Source organism: Syngnathoides biaculeatus, chromosome 10 (genome assembly GCF_019802595.1).
Source record: "Syngnathoides biaculeatus isolate LvHL_M chromosome 10, ASM1980259v1, whole genome shotgun sequence".
Taxonomy (NCBI): domain Eukaryota; kingdom Metazoa; phylum Chordata; class Actinopteri; order Syngnathiformes; family Syngnathidae; genus Syngnathoides; species Syngnathoides biaculeatus.
In genome coordinates, this window is record NC_084649.1 from 10,394,185 (window position 1) to 10,413,745 (window position 19,561).

Here is a 19,561-nt window from a genome sequence, read left to right on the forward strand (position 1 = left end):
AGGTTTATGTGGCTAAACCGACAGCGTCGGTTCGAGTACAATTCAGCCCGTTTTTACAGCGAATAACCGGGTCTTTCGCGTTTAGTGTTCGTAAGTACGTCCTTGCTCACACCCCCGTTGTCGCCTAGTACGGAAAAAAGCTCCGTGACTATTTTTAAGCCGGTACATACGAAACCGCTGAAGGATGGTAACTAGACGAAGCAACGGCTCGTTCCATTCGAACATTTTGCACGCCTGTTATTGGTGTTTATCGGTTTTGTTACGCTGTTTTTCCGTAGTCGTTAGTTAATGCTGCATTATAACCTTCCTCCTAGCTATACGACGTGTTAGCAAACGCTGGGAGCACACAAGACAGCAACGGTTGGTGGAGGACTTGGGCCGACCAATTCGGATAGCCACCCGAGGACTCGCCCCACGTGTGCGGCCGCGCTCCCGAAATGTGTGCGTGTGAAGAAATCCGGTCAGTTGGACCGGTTGGGGTCGCATCCTAAATAACACATCCGTGTTGGGCTTTCATCGTCGCGTCGTCCACAGTCATTATGGTCAAATGCTGCAGCGACGATTGCGCACTTGATTCGTGGCGCTGCGATGTGCTCGACTAGGCCGTAAAAGCTAGCCAGCCAGCCAGCTCAGCAGCGATACACTCCCTGTCAGCACGCCGTGTGCTGACTAAGCTGCGGTTTGCATCCGCAGAAGTACAGGCACCTATATGAATAGAGTGTTATATTGTTTTGGGAAGTGCTTTTAACTGCCACGTGTTTGCCCTGACAAGCTCTTCTCTTACCAATTCATGAAAGTTACCGTTGATGTTCTCGCATAGCCACTTTTAGCCGACTTTGTATGGATTTTAAGATATCTTCATCTATCTCAGAAGAAGGCAGAAATGGTACATAACGTGTGCAAAGAATGTCACGACTGCTGAAATAGACAATAACGTTTAGTCAGCTTTGTGCCCCCCTTTCCTTTTGATCAAAATAAATCAGACCTGCTCTCACCCTTCTTTGCCATTCAGAAAATATAGAATGTTCTGCCATCAGTATGACTCATGGATACATTCTGGCTGTGTGTCACAGGCACGACTAACTAGCCTTTTCTAATGTCCACTTTGTTTACATTTTATTCAAAACACAAGGAGGATGTTTTGACTCATTGTTTCCAAATGGTGGGAGCTGAAACAGACTGGAAATCATGTACCAAGTTACTTTAGGTACAAAATTCATTCATCCCATATAGGGAAACATATTTGCAGTAGCAATATTAATGCACATTTTATTGTGATTTGATGGGGGGGTACCATAAAATGTATAGATGTTTACAGTTTAAGAGCACACTGAAATCTTGAATGTTTGCTATTTATTTGCAAAAACACTGCAGCTTTTTCTGATAGTCTGGAAGTTCATATGCAAACTGTGTTTTTTCTCTTTAGCTAAGAAGAAGAATAAGAAGGGGAAGACCCTCACTCTAACTGACTTCTTGGCGGACGAAAGTGGAGGCAGTGGCCCGGTTCCCAGTTACCCCGTCAAAACCACTAGCTGGGCTGATGAAACAGATGACTTGGATGGAGATGGTGAGCACACGGTTAAATGGATGGATACTAGTGTTGGGAATCCGTCATGAATACAGTTAGATACACAGGTTATGCTTAGATTTAAAAACTCCAGTGAAGAAAATTATTTGAACACCCTGCTATATTGCAATTTTTCCCACTTGGAAATCATGTAGGGGTCTGAAATTTTCATCATAGATGCATGTCGTCAGTGAGAGAGATAATCGAAAAAGAAAAAAATTACAATGTATGATTCTTTTTAACAACTTATTTGTCTGATATAGATGCAAATAAGTATTTGAACACTTGAGAAAACCAATGTTAATATTTGGTACAGTAGCCTTTGTTTGCAATTACAGAGGTCAAATGTTTTTCTTGTAGTTGTTCACCAGGTTTGCACACACTGCAGGAGGGATTTTGGCCCACTTCTCCAGACAGATCTTCTCTAGATCAGACAGTTTTCTGCGCTGTCATTTAGAAACACGGAGTTTCAGCTCCCTCCAATGATTTTCTATTGGATTTAGGTCTGGAGACTGGCTAGGCCACACCAGAACCTTGATATGCTTCTTATGGAGCCACTCCTTGGTTTTCCTGGCTGTGTGCTTCAGGTCATTGTCATGTTGAAAGACCCAGCCACGACCCATCTTCACTGCTCTTGACTGAAGGAAAGAGGTTGTTCCCCAAAATCTCACAATACATGGCCGCAGTCATCCTCTCCTTAATACAGTGCAGTCGTCCTGTCCCATGTGCAAAAAAACACCCCCAAACCATGATGCTACCACCCCCATGCTTCACAGTAGGGATGGTATTCTTGGGATGGAACTCATGATTCGTCTTCCTCCAAACACGGTTAGTGGAATTATGACCAAGAAGTTCCATTTTGTTCTCATCTGATCACAAAACTTTCTCCCATGACTCCTTGTATCATCCAAATGGTCCGTGGCAAACTTAAGACGGGCCTTGGGATGTCCTGATTTAAGCAGGGGAACCTTTCGTGCCAAGCAGGATTTCAAACCATGACGTCTTTGTATATTACAAACGGTAACCTTAGAAACGGTGGTCCCAGCTCTTTTTACGTCATTGACCGAGTCCTGTCGTCTAGTCCTGGGCTGATTCCTCACTTTTCTAAGGATCACTTAGACCACACGAGGTGATATCTTGCATGGGGCTCCACTCCGATTAAGATTGACCGTCATGTTTAGCTTCTTCCGTTTTCTAATGATTGCTCCAACAGTGGAACTTTTTTCACCAAGCTGCTTGGCAATTTCTCCGTGGCCCTTTCCAGACGTGTGGAGTTGTACAATTTTGTCTCTGTTTTTGGACAGCTCTTTGGTCTTGGCCATGTTACAAGTTTGGGTCTTACTGATTATTTGGGGTGGACAGGTGTCTTTATGTCGCTCACGACTTCACACAGGTGCAACTGATTCATCATAATACATGGAGTGAAGGTGGACTTTTAAAGGCGGAATAACAGGTCTTTGAGGGTCTGAATTCTAGCTGATCGACAGGTGTTCAAACACTTATTTGCAGCTGTAGATTATCTCGCTCACAGTGGACAACTTGCAATATAACGCGGTTTTCAAATAGTTATTTTCTTCACTATATCATTAAGGGTGGAACGCTAGGGTTTGGTTCAGTAAGGGAGCCAAACGATTAGATAGTTTTGCAGAAACTGTGGAAGTTCACATTGCTGATGGCAAAAATCTTAAAGAACATAGGTTTGACTTGACTTAACCAATTTTATAAAATGATCAGTTTAGGGTTACACTCCTTCCTGCCTGAAGACAGCTGGGATAGGCTCCAGCATTCTGCTCCCCTTGTGAATATAAGTGGTTTCAGAAAAAAGATGGATGGATTTTGTCCAACCCTACTTTCAAACATTTATGGCACTGAAAAAAAAAATTGTAAATATCTAATTAATCCAGTAGACCGCAGCAATTTATTTTGCACAGAAAATCTGCACAAATGATGCTTAAGAGCTAACAGGAATCTAGCACTTGATGGCATCCAAGATAGGCCCACCACTTCATACATGCATTTTTTTTTTAACAATTACAGTGCTTGCTGAGTGCTGACTGAAAGCTTCTTTATTCTCGCAGCATGATGATTTCACTGTGCTGTTTTGAAAATGTACTGTAGCTCTCCTCCAATTCGGGGGTGTCTCTATGGCTGGTATTGGCTAGGACAGTTTCCTCTGCATTTTACGGCCAATTCCGGTAGCTGTTTTTACTTTTGGAGTAAACAACAACATTGCCAATTGTGGAACACTGCCTGCTAGAACTAATGAATCTAGACAACCGGATTGTGTGTGTAATTATATTGAAAAAAAGTTGATAAATTAATCAAGAGGCAAACGATGTAGGTGGTATGTGCAGCCACTAAATGAAAGTTAGGATGATGGTAATTCCAGAACCAACTGGAGAACTGTACATCCTCACATCTTTTGACCAAAATGGACAATTGAGAGACATGATCTCTGATCAAGCACATTAAAGAGTGAAGCATGTAACTTAAAGGTTGTACACAATAGCTCTCGCTCTCCCACTTTCTGTAAATAACACCAATACATCATTAAACAAAAGAAATCCATATTAGACTTTACAGTGATTTGATCGGCCGTTAATTAGCATTTTTTTGCTGATTGGCAATGGGCTTTTAAGTCATAATTCGCCGATCAGATCAGTGATGTCATTGATTGCCTCCGAGAAACATATTTACTCCGTGTTGGCGACACGCAGAATATATCTGAATCCAAAAGCTATCTTATTTTTATATAGTAGTATTTGTTTTATTTAATGTCTTTTGACATAGTACTGTAAATATGACGGTGCGCCCCTCAGCAAGCTTTGCGACAGGAAGGATGTAAATCATGTTTAAAGTGTGAGTTTTTTTGTCCATTTCTTCATTGTTTTAATATTTGTTTGTGATATTCTGTTTGCTGTGGTGTGATAATTTTAGCTTCAATATGACACTTGAGTGTGCACAATATAGTGACTATAATATATGTGTCTGTGTGTAAAATTGCAAATTTTACTGACTGCCTTGTGAGCTCCGTCATATGCTGGCTTTCATGCACACTGAAACACATGCTCGCATGCATGCTAACAGTGTAATGTGCATGTTCGGTTGTATTTTGGAACTTGGTACGCATAGAAGGCACGTGCTATAAGGTGCCCTATTTAAGATAAAATGTAAGACTTTTAAATCCACCTTATGGTTGTGAAAATATGGTATATTATGGGGTGGACCTTTGAGACCATGACCATAAGTATGGTAACGTTCGGGCTGTGATTGGTGAACTTCAAATGGGCAAGGGGATATTGTGTATGTGTGTATATCTATGTATGTATGTACACACACACACACGCATACAATAGAAGCCAGAAGTTTATATACACTGCAAAAACACACGTTTCATTTTCTGCCCCGGTGTCTGAAGTGAAGTCGGACTCATCAGTCAGGATCCGCAAAACCATTTCCTTTTGTTGACTTCTACAATAATGAGGGAGAGAATTTTATTATTTTCTTCAAGGCCAAAAGTTTACATACATTTCGTCAGTATCAAGTAGCATTTCCTTTGAACTGTGTGCCTTGGGTCGAATGTTTTGGGTAACCTTCCACAAGCTTCTCACAGTACTCTGCTGTAATCCTGGCCCGTTCCTTCTGACAGAAGAGGTATAACTGAGTCAGGTTTGTCGGTTGCCTTGCTACCACACAGGCGTGTTTCACATCAGCCCACAAGTTTTCGATGGGATTCAGATCACGGCTTTGTGATGGTATCTCCAAGACCATTATTAATCCTCAATCCACTTTTGAACCATTTTGACAGAATGGGTAGGGTCATTGTCCAGTTGGAACACCCATTTATACCTATGTTTTAGTTTCCTGGCTGATGTCTTGAGATGTTGCCTTAATGTTTACATATAATTTCCTTTCTCCATGATGCTGTCAGTCTATTGTTTTTGAAGAGCTCCATTTCCTGCAGGAGCTAAACAGCGCCACAACATGATGCTGCCACCTCCATGCTTCACAATTTGTATGGTGTTCTCAGATCTACAAGCTTCCCCCTTTTTTCTCCAGCTGTAACGTTGGTCATTGTGGCCAAACAGCTCCACTTTTGTTTCATCAGACCACAGGACATCTCCAGTAGCAAAATATTTGTCTGGGTATCTTTTTGGAAACTGTAATCTGTTTTATGTTTCTTTAAGTGTAATGGCATCATTTTTGGTGAGTGGCCTTTCAGCCCATGTTGGTGCAGGACTTGTTTCAGTCTGGATGATAATTTCTTGGAAGCTTCATCCAGCATCTTCACACAGTCTTTAGATTTTGTTCTGGGGTTGAGCCACACATTTCAGACCAAAATACCTTTATCCCTGGGACACAGAGCCCGTCTCCTTCCTAAGCGGAGTGATGGCTGGACATTCCCATGATGTCTATTCCTGCGTATAATTTTTTGAACAGATGAACGTGGTGCCTTCAAGTATTTGGAAATTTCATCAAAGGGTGATCCAGACTTGTGGAGCTCCACAATTCTTTCTCTGATTTCCTGTCCGATTTCTTTTGATTTTCCCATGATTTCAAGCAAGGAAGAAGTGCTTGAGGTATGGGTTTGACTACATCCACAGATGTGGTGTCAATTAACTCGCGTCAGTTAACCTATAAGGAGCTCGCAAAGCCGTGACCTCATTAGCTTTCCCATGTTCTTTAAAGACAGTATTATTTGTCTATGTCAACGTTTGACCTCGAAGAAAACCTCTTTATTTTCGTGTCATTTTACAAAATTATTTTGGTGATCCTGTCTGATCTGGAACAGGAGAGGTGTAGTCTGATTTGACTTCAGACAGTGAGACAAAAAAAATTAAACTTGTTTTTGCACAGTGTATGTAAACCTTCAACTGTGTGTGTACACACCCACGCACACAAACACTATATCAGAACTATGGAGCGCACTGCAATATAAACAGTACCCATTAAATTCGAAAAGCAGAAAATATTTGCCGTAATAGCTGTACCAGACTATAAACTGTAGATACCTGTCGTGAAGAAGGATATTTATGGATTTTTATTCACAAACATTAACTGGCTTACAGCCATGCTACCCTGAGAATGCCCGATCTCGTCAGATCTCGGAAGCTAAGCGGCCCTGGTTAGTACTCGGATGAGTGACCGCCTGAGAATAGGTCACTTGCACAATTTCAGAGCAAGTGCATTGTGGGTAAGAATTTTTTGTGTGTCGGCCATTTTGGGAGGTTGTAAACAGTTCTTAAAGTTTGTCTACATACCAGCATCGCGTTCATTGTATCTGCACTTTCTATGGCGTTTTCCAAGTATTTCAAGGATCTGTCGGCTGATCTGAAACCCTACTACAGGCAGAAAATCAGTTTGTGAGGATCTGGACCCGTATGGTCTATCGAAGGCTGATTTTGCGACTAAAAAATGTTGGCCGAGAGTGGAATACCCCGACATTGTGAACTACTTGGTGCTTACAAGCAACAGCCTTACTAACCACCAGATGAAAGCCTACAAGTCCCTTGGAGGCTTACAATTACTTTGTAAGCGGGTGGATTCAGAGTGTCCTCTGCAAAACGTTGTCTTAAGAAAAGCTTTTAATTGTTGTCTGAGTAAGTAACTTGTGATCACCCGGGACAGAGTGCATAACTCACTGTTGTTGTTTCTGCTTAGCCATTATGGCCTTTTCAGGTCCGACAAATCAGACCGATTAGGGAAAAAGATCTATGACAAATAAATATTACACCATCTTTTAAATTTATTTGAAGGAGCATTAAGTAATATGACAATAATTAAAATGTACAAGGTGTAAATTACTAAGTACTAACAAATTATAACGTGAATGTCTGAATGTAGCCCTAATAGTAATACTAGCCCTAATACAACAGTAGCGGCTTTCTATTTGTTCACATTTGCCTTACTCAAATGTAAGCATATAGAAAGCCGCTACCGTTATATTAGGGCTAGCGTGAATGATGCCATGGTAGGTGGTAGGTGCTACATGCATACTCGTGTTGTTTTTAATATATTTACGGTATATTTAGTAAAAATAATTTGATGTTTACAGACAGCAAACGCACAACACACATCCATACGTTTGTATCCTAAACTGTAGATGAAAAGCCTGTCACTGGCGGCCGATTTCGATCGGCGGCCGAGTTGGATGTACATGTAGACCTATCAAACACCGTTAGTCTTGTAATATAAAACACAGCAAACAACACATGTAAAAATAGTGGTAGGAGGATATGGTCAAAGTGCAATACTCGTCTTAAACTTACCACTTATGAAGTGATCACTGCACACACAACTTGAAACTGTGGGACGAGTGAGATCTGCACGCGAGATATTACTGAGCGTTTTCGCTTGCCGTTTGCTCGACATTTCTTCTGTTTGGGGTCCTTAGTGCGTAATTATTTTCAGAAATCGGAAAAACCGTCTGTTCCCTTCTTTGCTGAACTTGTTATAGGAGCCAATAACACAACACGTGTGGACCATCGTCTCAGAAGTCAAAAAGTGTCTTATGTAATCTAATGTAACCAACGAAATGAGACCTCCCAATATGGCGGCCAGAAAAAATTCAAAACGGATGTGACTTCACCTGCAAGTCACCTATACCAGGTGCTGTAAGCTTCTCTCCTTTGCTAAATGCAGAGGGGTTGCCTCAGGAAGGGCATCCGGTGTAAAACTGGGAAACAAATATGCGTGCACCTAAGATGGCACGCTGCGACGACCCCTGATTTGACAAGCCAAAAGGAAAAGAGGATTAACATAGATTAACTGATTGCTTTCAAAAGATACCTGTAACTCGGCAGTAAAACTACAAAAATGACTTATTCATTCTTCTCCTGTACACTTCTTTAGTGTCAAAGTTGAACAGCCTCAAAATATCTCCCATCACACACCTTTTCAGTCTCAGTCTGTGTCGTGCTCATTGTCACTTTCATCTCGAGAAAAAGTTAGCGCTGACGTGCTGTCATCCAGCAGTCCGGCCTTTCGAAACCCATTGATCATGGATTCTTTCACACTGCTCCATGCTGTAAAAATGCACTGGCAGACCTCTGAAAAGGTTTCTCTTCAGATGCAGCCAGTTTTTGTGAAAATTTTCTCGCCGCTGGACATCCAAGCCTCCCACTAACCTCTGAGTGCTGCTTTAAGTGCATTATTCACACTGATGTAGAGTGGTTGTGAAAGCTTAGTATTACCTCCAAGAATCACAGCTGGAATTGTTTGTTCTCTTCATGGCTGCTTTCACAGAATCTGTTATATGGGCTTTTATGCTGTCCAAAGCAAGCATTGCTTTTATTTTTCTGGGGGAAAAAAAATCCTTCCGGGTGCTTACTGTAGCACTCCATTAACCATTCTTTCATTGTGCTTTCTATTATCAATCCTTTCTTTAACAAAAATTTTTTTTATTTGTATTTTCAACTGCTTAATCACCATTAGGATTTTTTGTCTGGATGCAGCTCAAAACATGTGATATGTGTTCTCTGGTGGCCATTTTTTTTTCACTAAAAAGGATCTGGTCTTGTTAAGTCCTCGTTAGAGGCATGTCAAAAGGAACTCATCCATATTTATGTTTTCTGGTCTGACTGAATTGTCTTGTCCCCGCCCCCAATGAGTTTGTAAGTTTTCAACTTTTTCCTCCTTGCTGACAGTAAGTCATCCAAGTCTTGATGTACCAGCCTTTTCGTATCATAAATCTGAGACACCACAATGGTCCACCTTTTAAAATCTTCAATATCTGTTTCACTGGCAATTTGTTTTGGCTTTGTCGGATCTGCACATTTGATACATCTCATCCATCTGTTCTGTGTGTTCACCCAGTTCTCATGAATATTTTCAAGTTCAGGCTATCTGCTTTCATGACCTGAAAGCCTTTGTCTTTTGGCATTGACTCAGTACTTAACGCTGCAGTCTCCTTCTCAGCATTGATTCATTAACGCAAAGCTTATGTGTATCAGCTCTATTTTCTTCCTCGGTGGACGACTCAATTTGCTTTCAATTTAAAAGCTGCATTATATGCATTTCTTTGTGTGCTTTCCTTGAGAAGGAGTGTGAAAAATATTCTGTTGTGCTTCATTTGGCTTTGAGTATGGCAAAAACAGGTCTCTTCTTTGCATTGACCACCTGTCTCTCATTTTTGCACTCCTGCTCAAGCGTTTATTTAGTCATGACGGTTGTGAGTGCTGCATGCGTCATCACAACATTCTGTCTTGATCGGGATGTTTCGGTGATAAAATAATTTGACTAGCACTGAAAATGCATTTGTGGGCCACTTATGGGCTCAAATTTGTGCTGGCCCAAGTGACCTAGTGTCAATATGTAGGTGGTGGCCCAGCTCAGTGGCAGAAATGACCCCAGGCCATCGGGCCACCTTTAATGTCGCATCCTGTTTATGATACATAGTCATATAAAAGTGATATGCCACTCTTGTATTTTTTAAGGCTTGGTATATGTAAAGGTATATTGCCTGAAGAACTAATCAGCTTAATTCTATAAAATATTTTGGTTATTATCCCAGAAGCTGGAAAATGGCTAGATATTAGCTGTTAAATTACACTCTCAAGTTATTTTATTCTATTTATATTTTTATCAATTTGGCCAAAGAAATGTACCCTGAGTTGTACCAGATATTTAAAATGAAAAGGAAAGTATACAAGGAGTCTAATTTTATTGTCCTTGACTATGTTAAGTCATATTCATATATTTATGCAACAATTGTGATATAAGGTTTTATTATGCAATATTTTATTTGATTACTTCCACTGTAAACTGACTCGGTGGCTGCTGTTGATTCATTAGTGGACCCTTTTCGACACTTGCATATTAAAGCTGCCAAAATTTACCAAACCAACTTTTTTTCAAGTGTTTGGGGTGTAGTATTGGCTCTGTGGTGCCTCAGTGCACATGTGAAATACAAATTTAAATTGTCGCATCCCTGAGTTCCATACGTTTTTCTGCCGAGAGTCTGAAATCAGGTCTTCTACAAGGAGGCACCCAATCCTATGAAATGGGGCAGTCTTACCAAATACGGGCACAGCTGATACAAAACTTAGTCAAACAGAAGTACCTGTCAAGCGAGCTTTCCAGGCAATCTTATGACAAAAGCAAGGGTTTTTTTTTCTTTCTTTTTTTTTTTTTTTTTTTAAATAAAATTGGCACTGTTATACAAGTTCATGTTCAAGAGTCACTCTATGGAGATCTAAAAACCAAAATATGGGACCATTTAAATCTAAAGATTTATTTCTATAGCACCTTCATCCATCAGAATGAGCAAATATTACTTCACAAAAACAGACAAAATACTAAGAAAAACAAGACATACGCCTCCCACCGACATGCAAAACACACACCCGCTTATACACATGCTTGGCAAATATTGATTGAGTGTATAGACATGGAAAAGCACTGAGGGTCCATGTGACCCTGTGGGAGTGGTCAACACCAAGAGATGCCGCACCCCGCAGCCAGAGGGGTGTCCCCAACAAAGAGCACCATAACCTGGGAGGTCCTGATGGGCTCTCCACATTGTGCAGCGAAACCCTGTCCCATGAGCTATGGGGAAACCTGTAGAATGACATCCCAGACTGAACGTACAACTTTTGTTCTATTCAAATACTTTTAATCATGTAAAGCACATTCAGTTACCTTGCGTATGAAATGTGCTATATAAATAAATTTGCTTTGCTTTACCCAGTGTGGAGGCTCCCATGAAGAAACACAGGAGGAACATAAAAAAAGGCTACAGGACTGTATAAAAACTGACAATATGAGATACAATAAACTAGAATAAACATAATGGATAGCAGAGTGAATACTTAATGTCTAAATGAATGAGAAATAAGTTATATGGTAAACCAAACAGGTGAGTCTTGTGCCTCCTTTTAAAAGCATAAACAGACCCTGGGGTCCTGATGCAATTTGGCTATTTTAAAGTTGCTGGGCATAGTTGTGAATGGAGTCTCGCCATAGGTTTTAGTTCTAGCCATTGCGAGTATTAAAAGGCCAGAGGACGTCAGTACTCATGAAGGTTGATATGGTAAAAGTAAATAAGATGAATATGGTGGCCAAGCCCTGTTAAGACATTAAAAAAATAACAGCTAATTTTAAAATCAAACTCGTGGGGAGCCAATGTAGTGATCTTAAAATTAGTGTAATGTTTTCCTGCCTTATGGGCTTGGTCATCACAAAAACAGCCAAGTTATGGAATAATTGTAGCTTAGAGTTGGTGTTTTAAGCAGTTTTCCTTTCACATTCGTCTGGAATTTTATTCTCCCCGAGTTATAGCGTAAACTCCATAAAACACCAATGGTAACTTCTTGAATGATCTCCCAATGACAAGTAGAGCCAGGATCCACACTTGTGGGGGCAGTAACTTTAGCAGGGACACCCAGACTTTGCTTTTCCCAGCCACTTCATCCAGCTCTTCGGGGGGGTCGTGAGACATTCCCAGGCCAACCAAGAGACATAGTCTCTCCAATGGCTCCTGGTGTCATCCTTGAGGAATCCTTCTGGTGAGACGTGCCCCGAACACCTCACCAGGGAGGTGTCCGGGAGGCATCCGAATCAGATACCTCAGCCACCTCATCTAGCTCCTCTCAATGCGGATGTGTAGCTCCTCATATTGTTTCATTTTCATTTCGTTCGTGTCTATCCAGGATCTTGTTCTTTCAGTCATGACCCAGAGCTTGTGACCATAAGCGAGGGTAGGAACATAGTTTTGAATTGAAATTGAAAGTGTTTCCTTTTGACTTGGCTCCTTTTACCACAACAAACTGACACTCCACCGATCCACCTGTCTGTCTCCCACTCCATTCTTCCCTCACTCGTGCACAAGACCCAAGATACTTTTAACTCTGCCACTTAGGGCTGGATCTCATCCCTGACCTGTGGAGGGCACACCACCCTTTTCTGACTAAGGACCATGGTCTCAGATTTAGAGGTGCTCATTCTCATCCCAACAACTTCAGACTCTGCTGCGGATTGCTCCAGTGAAAGTTGGAAATCACTGCTCAATGAAAGCCAACAGAACCACATCATCTGCAAAAAGCAGAGATTCAATACTGAGGCCACCAAACCGGCCCCCCTCTATGCCTCGGCTGGGAATTTTTTTTTCATTTTATTTTGTTTTTTAATAAGGCGTTAAACACTTTTGGTCCAGATGTTCTGACAAGCCTAAAAATTCCCGCCGGCCCTAACTTTTTTACACCACGTATTAAATATGTGAGGGACGCCACACGTGCGCATACGCGGAAGCACAGTTATCTTGGGTGTTTGACAGCAGCTGCGGCGTTGTGGCCATGTGCCACTTTCTCCTGCGCGCTGATAATGTACATTTAAGCCTTGGTTTTCATGCCACTTCTTCCCACATCGTTGTGTACATATATGCATGTGTTCATGAGCGTCAGCAAGTGGAACTGCCTTGTTCCATGTCATACCGTTACTGAGCCATATCAAGTCAAGTTACGTTTTCATGTTTTGCCCTTTCCGATTTTTGAGAATGTGGAGGTGAAATGGCACTTGCACATCACCCTCAAAACACCATACCAACAGTCAAGTTTGGAGGTGGGGAAATTATGATTTTTGTGTTGTTTTTCAGCCAGTGGTACTGGTACGCTTCACATTTTTAAGAAAAGATGAATGGGCAAATGTACCAAGAGATATTTGACAAAAATTTGCTGCCGTCTACAAGAGCAATAAATATTAAATGGGGGGTGGACATGTCACCAGGCTTATGATCCAACACGTACGGCCAAGAAAACGCTATTGGTTTCAAAGAAAAAAAAAAATAAAGTTGCTAAAATGGCCCAGCCAATCACCATACATGAATACAATTGAAAATCTATGGAAAGACTTTAAAGTACTTCTTTTTCTTTCGGCTTGTCCCGTTAGGGGTCACCACAGCGTGTCATCTTTTTCCATAGTAGCCTATCTCCTGCATCTTCCCCTCTAACCCCGACTGCCATCATGTCTTTCCTCACAACATCCATCAACCTTCTCTTTGGTCTTCCTCTCACTATTTTGCCTGGCAGCTCCATCCTCGGCATCCTTCTACCAATATACTCACTCTCACCTCTGAACATGTCCAAACGATCGAAGGAAAGAATTTAAACTAAAGTTCTAGAAAAGAAGCGCATGGATCCCTTAAGATTGAACTCTGCTTGTGTGGAGCAATGGGCCAAAATCACACCAGAACAATCCTTCCGACTAATTTCTCCAAACAGGAGATATCTTGAACTTGTCAGTTTGTGTGTTCAGTACTTTCCCTCCGTCATTTCATATTATTACACACATCTTCTGACTTGGTTTTTTTTTCAGTTTTCTTTATATGTATGGATTTGGTTTATTCTCAACATTGCTGAAATTTACAGGCCACTAACACCTTTAGAAATATATTTAGTTAAAAAAAATTGGTGACATTAAATACTCATTTCAGCTGCTTTATTGTTGCTATCACCTGTATTCCACACATCCATGACTGGGTTTATGGGTTAGCATGTCACTTGATTTATTAATAAAAAAAAAATAAATTGCAAATACATTTCGATGGGGGCGGGGGGACAGGTACATCCACCTGTCTTTTTCCAAATGTTTTTTTTCTGCTATTTCTCAGATTCATTTGAGATAAATGAATATTATATAACATGATGCTCACCTAGACTTCTTCAAAAATACAAATGGTAGGTCATATTAGTAGCTTTTTCCTGCAATGCCAGTATGTTATTCAAAAAGGGTTTTAACAGTCAAGTGATTTACATTTTCCCTGTTCAACATTTCAGTGTCAACTTCGTGGCATACAGATGAGGATTCTTTCCGTGGCCCAGCCATTGACCGGTCCATCCTGCCCACTGCACCCCGTTCAGCTCGTGAGCCAAATATTGACCGGTCACGACTGCCCCGCAGTCCGCCATACACTGCCTTTCTCGGCAATCTGCCCTATGATGTCACTGAAGAATCAATCAAAGACTTCTTCCGCGGCTTGGCAGTAAGTAAATAATTGGGCTTTACACTATCTGGATTTTAGGGACAGATGAGCAAAAAACAAAAAAAAAAATAAAAAAAATGATCACCAATCCAATCACAAGATAAAGCAATGGGTCTATTTAAATGACCTGTTAACATATACTGTGTATACTTGTGTATTTAATTACTCAAAATATAATTAAAATAAATGAATACAAACAATCACCAATACATGCAATGTTCTTTAATCTATGAACAAATGTGAGATTTTTCATTTGTAACGTATGTGCATTGGCTCCATAAAGCTTGGAAATCACTGCTCTGGTCAGATCATGTATTCTAATCTTCTCAGGTCCAACCAACACTACAACGTGATAGAAGTAATGGGTGCTAACTTACTGTTATTAATTATATTACAATTACATTACTTCATCCACACCAAAATTTTTTAGCATGATTCAACAGAACGCCAGACTTATGCCTGAAACCACTTGCGCTAGCATGCTAGGCTACGTAACCCTTTGTTGCTTGCTTGGGGGCCGTAGTGTTAAAAGAACATACCTCAAAGCAAACCTTACACCAGCAGTTCCCAAATTTTTGGGGGCGTGCCCCCCTTGTTCAAAATAATTTTTTCCATTGGACGTGAAATACCCCTAACTTAACCCATTCGTGGGCAGCGTTTTTGGGACATCATGATTTTCACGCATTATATCCTTCAGTATATCAAAATATTTAAGTGTTTTAATCTGAAGCTATAATTTGGTATCAGGAGTGGATAACTCATTGGTCAAATTTAGCAGTTAGGTTTTTGGGATGAGATTATAAATTAGGAAATTTATATAATTTAACCATAAACGAAAAAGAAGTGTTATTTCCTTGATTGTGGCCTGTTAGACCTTTTATCTCAATAAGGCAAAAAATTGCCACCCTGCTCATGAATGGGTTAATGATGAAAGTTTTTCATGATTAGTAATGGTTGCCCCAGAACTATTTTGGGGCCAATCAGCACGTTTAAAACCACCGCCTTCCTCTCCTGTCCTGAGTACTGGTGACCACCAACGTGTCGTCGTCTCAACCCCCACCCTCCAATTTTCTTCATAATACAATACAATACAATAATACAGTTGCCGCGATTTACTCGTGCCATCATCCCCACAGTAACAAGTCTATCCAGTCACATTTGAGTGGTCATAAAAAATGGAATGCGGTGATATTGATATACAAGATTTTATTTTCGTAGTCTGCTATAATGCAATCATGATAGAGCAAATTTGTCTTGTCATCTGATCTGGGTATTACGTGGTATCTCTCTCAGCAGTCTGGTCTCACCCATACCTCCTCTTCTTCTTTTTTTTTTTTTTTTTTTTTAAAAAAACGTATTGGCCATCAGATATTTACAGTTCTATATTAAAATACACAAGAAGGCTAATAAAAGTCCTTTGTCTTCAAATTTACTAGGCACCATGGCAACGCATAGAAAATGTCTTTGGAGGAGCCGATCAATTAAGTCATTGATCAGATCACGGAATTATAACATTAAAGCATAAAATGCTTATTATTAGCCAATCTCAACGATCAAATCTCTGTAAAGTCTATTAATAATTGGACATTTCAGCTGGTGATACTTCAACTTGGAGTTTAAAATTGTTCCATGGGATTTTTGTGAGCGTGCCTATCTATTTTGTCCCAATGCTACCTCCAGTTATTGCTGCATGAGTGTGTAATGTTTGTTTCCAGATCAGTGCAGTTCGTCTGCCTCGTGAACCCAGCAACCATGAGAGGTTGAAGGGCTTCGGCTATGCAGAGTTTGATGATGTGGATTCTCTCCTGAGAGCCTTAAGTCTCAATGAGGAGGTGAGGCAACACACCATGTAGTAGAATTTTTAAGTGAAGTTCAATGCACTCGGGGTTAAAAAACTAAGATGATGAGAGTTGTGTCAAGGTCGATTAATTTTTCTCAACTTGTCCAACAATTAAAAAAAAAAAAAAAACACTCAAACTTTCTTCCTTCCTCAATCACACACTGGCTGCTTTGCTGAGGACACCCAACACCTCGTACATGTTCATCCACTCATATTCTGATACAGTTCTGGTACTGTCATAATTTATACACCACTAACAACAGTTTATGGAATACAACAGATTGGTCCTTGGTGCAGTATGATAATAGTCCAAAGTTAAAATAAAATAATAGTAGAGGGAATGTATTTTAGTAAACCTTCAGTTGTATTCCAGGTAGGCCAGTCAAGCTCATTTTTCCAATATGTTTTCCTGGAAACCATCATGATAATTTTTTTTAATGCCACTGAAATCATGAATGATAAGCCCCCTCTTATTTTTTTTCCACTTTCAAATGATAATTTTTTTTTCCCTTATCACTGTTATATGGATCCCCCCTGGGTCTGAAATAAAGAATGAAGAACTGTAATACTAACCAGATTCAATTGGAGTCTTCAACTTTGATGATGATTTAAAAGTCCAAATCAAATGAAAAGGCTCCAGATGATAAATATCTCAATCATTCATTTATTCATCTTCCGTTCTCAACTTTTAAATAGTTGACCAGAGGTCTTTTTTGTAATAATTTAAATCAAAATTACATAATACCATATAAAGCCAGGGATTCTGGTTGTTCCACTGAAGAGGAGCTCTTCACCTGTCAACCAAATATACATTGTTCGCTGTAGGCAACTACTGGTTGAATAACATGGCCACAGAGGTTATGCGTAAACATTTAAAGTTCTAATTTGTGTTGATTGGGCAGTAACACACACAACAATTCACTGATGTTTTAAACGACTTTGCTGTGGTGCAGTGAGCTTTCTAGTTCCTTAACTCCCTAGCTCACAGGCAAGCTCTTTAGATTGCAGCGAGGCTAGCGGATACAACAAAGAGTCAAGTTTTACTCATGTCTCTCTTTTCTGTGAGTCTACGTGCTGCACATGGAGCAAGTTTGTGGAATGCTGGATGGACCCAACACTGGCAAGAGTGTGCCATGAGCCCCTTAGCGGCAAATGACACAGCCTTCCTGCCTATTGGTTCAGTGTGTGAATTGCACAGTCGCCCACCATATAAGTGACTATTCCACCCCATCCCCAAAATATCTTTGTCGCGTTTATCGAATGATAAGTCGATGTTGTAATCATCATGAGAATTCTCGTGAATGTCGTTGCAGAAGGTTGATTAAATCAGACATTTTTTTTTGACAGTCCCTGAATGCGGGGGGGGGGGGGGGGGGTGGCAAAACATATAGGAATCACTGTCTGCAAATGAGTTAAGACAGGAGGACACGCTTTCTTTGACACATTAAGCCTTCACCCTGACAATAAAAAGGTTTTTAATCGACCATGGGTTGCCTACATGTCATGGAGTAAGCAAATGACAGTACACTGTCAGGGAATTTGGTAGTGAGAATTTACAGATTCTTAAATAGCGTTTAGTTTTTCAGCGAATCATCCATGTTCAAAACACATTAGTCGTGATTATTTGATTCCAAGCTATAACCATAATTGCGCGATGGCAAAGTATGCGTGATGATTAGTCGACTAATTAGTTCAACTCCTGTAATAGATGTGACACTTGGCAACAAAAGTTTTTTAATTTGTTCCTGCCAATCGGTTTATACCTCCAGAACCTGGGAAACCGAAGGATCCGTGTGGATATAGCAGGGCAGTCGAATGATAAAGGTAAGAATCAGTTTTTATAGGGTTGTACTGTGACATTGTCTAAGCAATAAAAAAACAAAGCTTGTGGTTCTGATTTCCCAACCGGCCCTAACAATTTTTACACCATAGAATATGTCAGGGGCGTGGTTCTACACAGCCAGGCGTGTGCGAGTCGGATGTTTGACAGCAGGCCCGGCAGCGTGGCTGTGTGGCACTTTATTGTGCGTAGCGGTGTCGTTGTGTATTTTAGCCTTGTTTTTCATGCCACTTGTTGCCGGCTCATTGTGTGTCTATGCAATTGTGTTCACGAGCGTCCGCTTGCATAACTGCCTCGTCTCGTCATAGTGTGACTGAGCCATATCAAGTCAAGTTACGTTTTCATGTTTTGCCATGTCTGATTTTTGACATTTTTTCATGTTTGTTCGACCAAGCATTCATAAATTTTGATTTCGTTGTGCATGGGAGAGCCTGAATCAATGAGAACTGTCAAGAAAATGCCGGCACCATGTGCTGGAGACCAGGTAAAAGTATTTTGTTTTAAAAAAAAAAAAAAAAAAAAAAAACACATACAGACCCTTGTTCTGAAATGTAGGAAATCGGAACCACAGCTTTTTTTTTTTTTTTTTTTTTGGCTTTATCAATCTAAACCTGTTGACAATATCTACCATACTGGTGTCTTTCTACTTTAGAGAGAGACAGTGGAATGATGGGAGGTCGAGACCGTGGTGGGAGAATGGCAGACATGGGCCCTGACAAGACAGACAGTGATTGGAGGGCTCGGCCCAGCGGAGACATTGATGATGCGCCTCCCAGGAGAGACGATGCCTTTGGAGAGAGTAAGTCACATTTTATGTTTTGATTTAGAATTGTTTTATTGCACTGGTTCTAGTAGAAGCTTAATGGAATGTATTTTATTTTTTTGTTTGTAGTTTTTGTGGTCTTTAAAAAAGGTGGTCAATTTTTTTTTCATCAGCAAAACAACATTGTTTGAACTACTATCCAGAGAAGGGAGTAAGTAACTGTAAGCGATGAGCAAGTCTCAAGTCATAATCAAGTCTGAAGTTACTGGGGGGGGGGGGGGGGGTAATTTACCGTAATTTTCAGCCTGTAAATCGTGACTTTTTTTTCCACTCTTTCAACCCTGCGGTTTTTGCAGTCATGCGGCTAATTTGTGCATTTTTTTCTGACGGCCGCAAGTGGGCACTCGAGCAGAAAAGGTAAGAGTGAGACCGGGGCAATATATGTGCTGACGAAGTGACTATTAAAACCGGTAAACCTAAAGTTTTTAAATTAGAATTTACTGAGAGTCGTTAGGGAAAAAGAATGTCTGTCAAGATCGGATCTTGAGTTCATATTTATAAAATGTACAGATAGT

At 40.5% G+C, this 19,561-nt stretch overlaps 1 protein-coding gene across 4 annotated transcripts in view; it reads left to right on the forward strand.

The window, feature by feature from the left end:
- The window catches only part of LOC133507156 (eukaryotic translation initiation factor 4B-like), a 31,771-nt gene that overhangs the window by 157 nt on the left and 12,053 nt on the right, over positions 1-19,561 (forward strand). For 3 of the 4 annotated variants that reach the window (XM_061831929.1, XM_061831931.1, XM_061831932.1), the window contains exons 1-6: positions 1,174-1,207; positions 1,427-1,567; positions 14,338-14,543; positions 16,259-16,375; positions 18,153-18,207; positions 18,876-19,022. In XM_061831929.1, coding sequence (XP_061687913.1) covers positions 1,189-1,207; positions 1,427-1,567; positions 14,338-14,543; positions 16,259-16,375; positions 18,153-18,207; positions 18,876-19,022 — 685 coding nt within the window. In that variant the 5' untranslated portion in view covers positions 1,174-1,188. Of the gene's footprint in view, positions 1-1,173; positions 1,208-1,426; positions 1,568-14,337; positions 14,544-16,258; positions 16,376-18,152; positions 18,208-18,875; positions 19,023-19,561 lie in introns of those variants that run through there. The other variant, XM_061831930.1, reaches the window with a different exon arrangement.